General features: G+C 40.8%; 2 protein-coding genes across 2 annotated transcripts; one reads left to right on the top strand and one right to left on the bottom strand.

The window, feature by feature from the left end:
• Window positions 1–779: 779 nt before the first annotated feature.
• Window positions 780–3,179, bottom strand: LOC306751931 (uncharacterized protein). Its single transcript, XM_079235594.1, has 6 exons — window positions 3,082–3,179; window positions 2,879–2,993; window positions 2,409–2,521; window positions 1,873–1,972; window positions 1,625–1,746; window positions 780–1,448 (listed from the first exon to the last, which is right to left on the bottom strand). Exons 1-6 carry the CDS (start codon window positions 3,170–3,172, stop codon window positions 1,288–1,290), a joined length of 702 nt encoding a protein of 233 aa, XP_079091720.1. The 5' UTR covers window positions 3,173–3,179; the 3' UTR covers window positions 780–1,287.
• Window positions 3,180–3,764: 585 nt separating this feature from the next.
• On the top strand, window positions 3,765–5,722 carry rpl28 (ribosomal protein L28). Its single transcript, XM_079235401.1, has 5 exons — window positions 3,765–3,782; window positions 4,301–4,388; window positions 4,685–4,808; window positions 5,345–5,463; window positions 5,584–5,722. Exons 2-5 carry the CDS (start codon window positions 4,308–4,310, stop codon window positions 5,671–5,673), a joined length of 414 nt encoding a protein of 137 aa, XP_079091527.1. The 5' UTR covers window positions 3,765–3,782; window positions 4,301–4,307; the 3' UTR covers window positions 5,674–5,722.
• Window positions 5,723–9,070: the final 3,348 nt, after the last annotated feature.

Raw genomic sequence — 9,070 nt, 5'->3', positions numbered from 1 at the left:
CTCAATGCTGTCTGCTGTTGGGAATGTCCATGATTTCCAACAATTGTTCTCAACACTTTCAAAATCTGAACGACAAGACCATTCGCTCGGACTTGCAAAAGCACAAGATCGCTCTCCACAAAGCCCCAAAACAGCTCAACAGTAATAGTTACCTTTTGCATGGACTGATGAGATAAAGAGACCTGTCAGATAATATAATAATAATAATAATAGGAAGGGAGAAAAATAAATAAAGCCAGCGCCACTAAAGCGCATGCACTTTCTGCCTCGTAATTTCGACGTTCTACTTACCATGGGGATATTTTCATATCGTTGTCTAAATTTTCATCTTTTTTTCTTCTTTTCTCTGGCGGAAATGTGCTTCCATTGGATGCAGAAGGTGAAAACGAAATGATAATAAAGTTATTTGTTGCACTTTGTAGCACTTTGAAAGAACTGTCTATTGGTTTTTATTCTTTACAGGATTTTGTGTTTTTTTAAAAAGGGACTATTATACATGTTATATTTAGAAATGTGTTATATCTCCAATGCTTTTAGGAAGCAGGTGTACCTGAGACCTGAGTTAGTTGGGAAAAACCTGTGGAGCTGCCATGTTGTTCTGCACATAACTAGTAATACAGATATGATCAATACCAAATGATATCTATCGATTAAATGTTGTGAATGGTGATGGAGGGGATTTATAGATTAGCATTTAATTTCTAATATACATGGAGATGAAATACAAACGCATAGTTCTTCGTTTATATATAATCTGCCGTATTTCCTCTGAGCAACATTTCATCAATTTACACTTGCATCATTATGTACAGTATAAAAACAAAATTGTCATAGCATGACAGTTGGCAACACTTAAAAATCGTCACTTCTTTGACAGACTTACAAGTAAATCCTCTCTTACTGTAAACATTTTCATCAATCAACAATGATTATGATGTCTTGTGTGGAAGCTCGGCTTCCACGTGGAGCAACATCGGTGCATAAATGTTGTATAATTGGACACTGGCACTTATGCTCATTCCATTTATCTGAGAAAGACAATTCCGTGGTAACAAAGTGAGAACCCATATTCGAAAGGGACAAAATCAATTTGGGCTAACTAGACTTTTCAACTATTTACAGTAAGTTTAGTCAAACTTAGACTCTCCGCAGTCCACTCAACAATGAGTATAAAACCAAGATCGCTGCTTATATTGGAACAATGCATTACTGTGATCTCCTAGAGGGACAGGCCCGCTCTTCCCAGTGTCATATTATCTGAGCTCATCAGAGTAATTTATTAATGTCTTATTCTGTGTGTAAAATGTTGCTGTTCTCTTCTGGTCCAGTAGAGAGAGTTTGATTCGGAGTGTCCAGCGCTGCCTGTGCTTTCTGAACAGCAACCTCCAGCATCGTGTGGTCACTGAGTAGCTGTTGGAGAGCAGCTGGGTCCATCTCCAGCAGCATACCTGCACAAATAGATGCAGCAGAGTAGAAGCAAAGTATCATTAGCGTTACTAACATTTAGCTTGTATCCATGTCTGACAAGGCCTATAACATAATAAAGATGATACACTTCCAAAAGTATTAGATCTGTAAGATCAATGATGTTTACAGGGAATGCCACTACAGAGTATCAGGTCACCTGTAATATCATTTGCATGAAGGGGATCCAGCTCTTCCACCAGTGAGAAGATCTTCTCTCCGAGTCTCTCTGTGTCGTCAGCGTCTGACGTGTCACTAATGTCTGTCTCCTCCATGTTCTGCCTGAAGGGATGCAGCAGGAACATTATTTCAAACAGTGTTTTAACTGTAATTTATCACAAAAATATTGTTCTTTTTATCTTTAATTTATTAGATTTAATTTGCAATCAACAGAAATGATTCACATACTCCTTAAGTGTCTTCATGGCAAATTTCACCTGCTCTTCCAGCAGTTTGGGGTCTGAAAGAAGGTTTAAAACGGCCTCTTTGTGTTGCTCCAGAAGCATTCCTGTTGAAGAACAGCAAAATATTCAGTATGTCACAAAGAGAAGGCACAACAACTTGTTTAGTACAGTATGTCATATAAATGTGATAAAAAAAGTAATGTTATATTGTATGTCATTAAAATGTCATAAAAAGTTATGATATAGTATGTCGTAAAAAAATCATAACAAGTCATACCAAAGTATGCATTAAACACTAGTTGCTTATAAATATATTTACATATAAAAATGATAATGAAACTAAGAGTCCACATCCATTCTAGCTGCTCTGTGAGGCTGCACTTAGACACAGCAGTGCTTTGAGCAGCATTACATGCTGACACTAGCATGGCAACATGCTCACAATGGCAATGCTAACAAGCTGATGTTGCTTCATGTCTAATGAGTATCTTACTGCATAATATTAGGTGTTTGTGGAGTCACACAGAACTGGTTGCTTACCTGTGATTTTCTGGGAGTGTCCGGTGTTGTAAACATCCACCAGCTCAAACAGCTGCTCCCCCAGAGAGTCGGAAGACACTGACACGTCATCGTCGTCCTTACATGGGACCTTGCTGCAAAGAGGGGCAGTGACGTGTTAATGCACACTCTGAACGTTTTTTGACACTCACATACATTCCATTGTGTGCCAGTTTTAAGACTCTGACACACACATTCACATCTATCAAGTGTTCCTTCCTACCAAAATATGTCACAGTTGATGTTGCCTTCATGGAAAAAACTACCCTCATGAAGACATTTCTTCAGACTATTGAATTATTTTGTCCTTCTGCATCTAAACACTACATCACTCCTCTGCTGGGAATACATCTGGCTCAGAAATGACGACTTATGAGAACCCACAAACTAAGACCAGACTGTATGATGGAGGGAGGAGATCAGGTTTGGCAACCCCACGCCCATCACTGTACCTGGGCTCCTGTGCCAGCTGGAGGGCTCGGAGGGCTTTCTCCACGCCTGCGGTCAGCGTGGCCTTGTCCTGCACCATCTGACTCAGGACAGGACCTGGCAACTCCAGCAGCATCCCTGGGACACATACAGAGGATTGGGAACTTTGATTTTATTTCGTATTATCAAAGTTAAATCAAACGACATGCCATGCAGTTCACCTCACCTGTGAGTTTCCCAGCATTCTCTTTGTGTTTGGGGTAAATCAAAGTGTACAGTTTCTCACCAAGTGTCTCCAGATCTTCTGCTGCATCCATGTTTTCACTTCTCACATGAAGACACTGCTTGCAGGTGCCATGTTACACCATATTGTAACTCTTTAATGAACGGTGTTACAGAAGACTTTGACCTCTTGACAACTTTTCTTGGTTCACAGCTTCCAATCACATTAACATTCAGACATCATCCCTTAACACTTCACAAAATCTGCATCCAAAAATGCAGACTTTACGAATAGATTAGTCTAATTCACTCTGTGCGTATCCTTCACGTGCACTCATGTCATGATCTAAATTATGACTCGTTTTAGGAATAAAACAGCTAAGAATTGAAGATATTTTTGGGGGGACGGCTGTCTGTAAACACGAGTCGCGTATAAATGACGTCAGATTTTGACGTGTTCCTCCGCCGGGCTTGCGGAAAAGTAGTACTTAATAAAAATACATTTAATATACTTAGTGTCGTAGTACGCATATAAATATTACTCTACCAATGATGTTGACGATTCATTATATGATTAAAATCTGATAAAATGTGTGATCGATGGCAAATGCTGTATAACAAAGTATTTGTAGGTGCGCAGTGATTTGTGACAGAGGCTCCGTAAAGCGGTTTCCGGTCTCTCCAGTCCTCTTCCTCCGCTAAAAGGTAACGTGGTCGCCTCGGCAGCTAGTAGCCACGCACTAAACTGTATTTATTTGGTCTTCACACTTGTATTTAGTCTCAGAAAGTAAGATATTATTCATGTGGAGATTGTTTTGCATCCCATATGGCATGAAATGTTCCGGAATAATTTAGGAATGGAAAGATACATTTGTGAGCGCGTCACCCATGCTAGGCCTCGTCGTGCATCGCTGAGCTTAGGAGCTAACGTTAGCTATCTGTGCTTCAATGTAACAACTGCGACGTACTGTGTTGATATTAGTGCAACCGTTGAATACACTCAATATCATATTTCGCAATACTTAACCAATAATTACTCCACTTAACTGTCGGCTAATTTAAGAATCATTAAAACAAGTGAACACGTTAAGTTGATAGTTAAATATGTTGGCAAACAAATGACGCCCGTCAGTTGCAAGTATCTATTTGCTGTACCTCCTAAGCTTCTTAAAGTTGCTCACAGATGGACTTTAATGAAATAGCTCTTGTCTTGTTGTGTCCAGGTTCATCATGTCGGCCCATTTGCAGTGGATGGTCATCAGGGACTGCTCCAGCTTCCTCATCAAGAGGAACGGACAGACCTACAGCACCGTGAGTACCGTCATACTGTCTGTATGAATAATGAAAGCCATTTGAGTGTGCTATTGATGTACAGTATAGTTTGGGGCAGTGGAGGAGGTGCTTAGCAGTTATTACATGCTAACAAGCACACATGCCTAAGCAAAGCCTACAAACTGCTGTAATACTGTACACTAAGTGCGGACCCTGTAGCTTACAGGATATGATGCGACTGGTCATCATGACTGTGAAATAAATGCGTAATAGTTTGTATTACCAACACAAGCTGTCTATTGGGGTTATCTGACTTAAATGTATTTATGTGACAGGAATCCAACAACCTGAAGTCCAAGAACTCGTTCCGCTTCAATGGGTTGGTGCACAAGAAGACTGTCGGTGTGCAGCCGGCTGCCGACGGCAAAGGAGTCGTCGTAGTGCTGAAGAAGCGTGCAGGTAAACATTTGACACAATTTCCATCTTCAGACACTTCCTGTGTCTGTAAAGCAAGTGATTTATTGCATGACATGAAACTCATCAGCTCCCTGACGCTCACACGGTTTTCATCATTATTTGAATTAAAAGTCTGAATGAACATTGTACAACCTGAGTGCTGCTGTTAATGAATTTCAACAACACACTAGGATATTTAATATATCTGTGGCATTTCTTAGGGACAGCAGCTAATTTTCTTGTGATACCGATGCTTACTTCCAATTCATTCAAATAGTTGCTGAATTGCAGAAACTCAAGAAATACAATTGACTGTTTAAGAACAGTCATTTGCTGAAATCTAAATTATGGCCATACAATTTATTTAACATCGACTGATCTGTAAGGACAAGACGTGGCACACTGCACTTTAAGAAAGATATAGAGGAATTATGTAACCTCAGACTTAATGTGGTCTTGGGGTAATTTGTTGGATTTTGTTGATCATTGCAATTAATGTGGTAACATTGAAACATCTACTTTGTTTTCTTGCTCTCCAGGCCAGCACAAACCTGCCAACTCTTACGAGAAGATCACCATCAACAAGAACTCTCGTGCCACCCTCAACAGCGTGAGGCACATCATTAGCAAGAACAAGTACAGGAAGGACCTGCGCATGGTGAGCTTCATTTGTGATTCTAGGCACTACAATTATTATCTGTATGATGGTCCTTCTTAATTTGTAGTTTAAATTTAAAAATGTTCAGGAACTTAATTTGAGTCTCATTTATTTCCCCAGGCTGCCCTGCGTCGTGCCAGTGCCATTCTGAAGAGCCAGAAGCCTGTTGTGGTCAAGAAGAAGCGCGCCAGGACCGCCAAGACAGCATAAACTGATGCACATGATGAATAAATAAAAGCTTCTTGTTTAGAAAAAAACACCACATTGTCCTGTGTCTTAACTGGATCCTTACTTCATCTTTAGTTTATATTGTGAAGGATTTAGCAGATGTTTGATCAGGTTTTTGGTATGGTAATGAATCATGTTATTCCCATGGATTTTTATTTTACACCTGTTCAATTTCTCATTAATGCAATTATCTAATCAACCAATCACATGGCAGTTGCTTCAATGCATTTAGGGGTGTGGTCCTGGTCAAGACAATCTCCTGAACTCCAAACTGAATGTCAGAATGGGAAAGAAAGGTGATTTAAGCAATTTTGAGCGTGGCATGGTTGTTGGTGCCAGACGGGCCGGTCTGAGTATTTCACAATCTGCTCAGTTACTGGGATTTTCACGCACAACCATTTCTAGGGTTTACAAAGAATGGTGTGAAAAGGGAAAAACATCCAGTATGCGGCAGTCCTGTGAGCGAAAATGCCTTGTTGATGTCAGAGGAGAATGGGCCGACTGATTCAAGCTGATAGAAGAGCAACGTTGACTGAAATGACCACTTGTTACAACCGAGGTATGCAGCAAAGCATTTGTGAAGCCACAACACGCACAACCTTGAGGCGGATGGGCTACAACAGCAGAAGACCCCACCGGATACCACTCATCTCCACTACAAATAGGAAAAAGAGGCTACAATTTGCAAGAGCTCACCAAAATTGGACAGTTGAAGACTGGAAAAATGTTGCCTGGTCTGATGAGTCTCGATTTCTGTTGAGACATTCAGATGGTAGAGTCAGAATTTGGCGTAAACAGAATGAGAACGTGGATCCATCATGCCTTGTTACCACTGTGCAGGCTGGTGGTGTAATGGTGTGGGGGATGTTTTCTTGGCACACTTTAGGCCCCTTAGTGCCAATTGGGCATCGTTTAAATGCCACGGCCTACCTGAGCATTGTTTCTGACCATGTCCATCCTTTATGGCCACCATGTACCCATCCTCTGATGGCTACTTCCAGCAGGATAATGCACCATGTCACAAAGCTCCAATCATTTCTAATTGGTTTCTTGAACATGACAATGAGTTTACTGTACTAAAATGGCCCCCACAGTCGCCAGATCTCAACCCAATAGAGCATTTTTGGGATGTGGTGGAACGGGAGCTTCGTGCCCTGGATGTGCATCCCACAAATCTCCATCAACTGCAAAATGCTATCCTATCAATATGAGCCAACATTTCTAAAGAACGCTTTCAGCACCTTGTTGAATCAATGCCACGTAGAATTAAGGCAGTTCTGAAGGCGAAAGGGGGTCAAACACAGTATTAGTATGGTGTTCCCAATAATCCTTTAGGTGAGTGCATAAATGGGTCAGTAAGTGGGCGCTCAGTTTTATTGACCTTTGTCTGCTGTGCCCTCTGCTAGATCAGTGATTCTCAACTGGTGCCTGTGGTTTTATTTTGAAGAGACTTTTTTTATGCAGCCGAGTGTTGTTTTTTTTGCGGGCTTTGGTTTCAACTTGTTTTGCACTTGTCCCTCCATGTTTTCAGCAGCGTGTGCCAGGTTCCAACCATCCTGATATGGGGGAAACTGGGTTTTTAGGATAATTAAATTAAGCAGCCTACTGAATATAAAATTCACAACTGATGGCACTGCCTGCATGACAGGAACAAACTTGGGTCGCGAGGAGAATTGAGTGCTGCTTAATTTTCTGTAAAGCACAATGTTTTTCAGTATTTACCTACTGATGAGGTAATCACAAGAAAAGTTAATTTTGTATCTATGAATCCTTTTGAATTGCACTTTTTGTTTAATTTATTTTGAATTGTGGAAAAGCTGCTCCTCAAGGCAGTGACTTTTTCCCTAGTAAAGTGTTTGTCAGATTCAGTGAGTGTGTATTCTCAGTTAAAGTTAGGTCATTTGAGTCTTTTTTAAACTACTTCTTAGTTGTTGGACTTTTTTGTTTGTGCATGAAAGCTGTTGAGTCTGTTTAAAAATGGCTGAAAATTCTGAATTGTTATGTACGTTGTAATACCTCGTGTCCTGAAGATGCACTTTTGGGTTTTTAATTAAAATGACCTCACAGGCCTGATGTTGCCCCAGTGATGATGTGCATGCTGTACTACAATGTGACAGGAATGAGCTGCAACTAATCGAACAGGAGGACGTCTGTGCACCCAGTTGGCACACAGCTTCCCTTTTTACCCATATTTTATGGACTATATTTTACACAAATCCTTGAACTCGACACTAAACATTTCTTTTCTTTGTGTTTTTTACACAGCATTAGCTTAAAACAGAAGTAAACAAAGCTTGTTACCTTCGTCACAGTATCCACTGAGGTGGAAACATTGGATAGATTTTAAAGCAGCCCACTGGCAGCTTTCCACCCATGGCTTTGGAAAGAAATAAACGGTTGTCACCTCCCCTTAAGTTTAAGCTGATAAAGTATACGGCAGCAATCATTTCTGCAGTGGAGCACATCTCGCTGACACAGGATTGAGCCGTACCTGTAACAGGGATGGCTTTCCATCTGAAGATGTGATCGAGGCTGTGGTGGACGCTATGAGGGGACTAAGGCCGGTGCTTTTCTTCATGCCCTTGACTCTGCTGGTCCTGCAAAGCCGGAGCTTTGAGCTGCAGGATACAATTCATGCACTGATAGAGGAGAACATCCACCTTCACGACCAGCTGGAAAACCTCACCCAGGCCTTCAGGGAACTCAAACGGATGCTCTTGCATCACTCAAATGGTATGGAGTATTTTGGAATTGAAGTAAACATGTATTTTCTTTACATTTTCATTCTTCATTCTTCATATTTTTCTTTTTCTTTTACTCATATTCTAATTTGTATTATCCATTTCACACCAGTACACATATTGCTTTTGTACACTCAAATACAACCTTTGAATTTAATTTGAATCTGAAGACACAGCATGAATACTATAGGCCAGCTTCCTCTACTGACATGCATATTAGTCTTATGAAATGTTGTGTTTTTAAACAATCTGCCCCCAAGGTCAAAACAGCTGCTTATTCCCCGTACTCTCATTTCCTGTTTGTGTCCCGTCTGCTCTCTCTTAATCCTTTCCATGCTGTCTCCATTCATTCATGGTATTATGTTGCTTCTCTCTTTTTAGTTGTTTGACCTCACCCAGAGAACTACTACATGGTACTCATAATTTCTGTGTGTTTTGTGATTCACACAGACCCGGATCACCATGAACACCATGAACATCATGACGAGGAGGCCCAGCATCTGTGGGACGAATGGTCAGAACACGGTGTGTATGGCGACATGCTGGTCTCTTTAGATGATGAAAACATTTGAAAGCTTCCAGCCGATTTACTGCATTGGGCGAGCAAGTTGTGGCCTTAGTTGGCATTGATTTCATGC

This window comes from Taurulus bubalis (assembly GCF_910589615.1).
Source record: "Taurulus bubalis genome assembly, chromosome: 19".
Lineage (NCBI taxonomy): Eukaryota > Metazoa > Chordata > Actinopteri > Perciformes > Cottidae > Taurulus > Taurulus bubalis.
The sequence above is the reverse complement of the archived record's forward strand: the minus strand, read 5'-3'. Positions and strand labels throughout refer to the sequence as shown.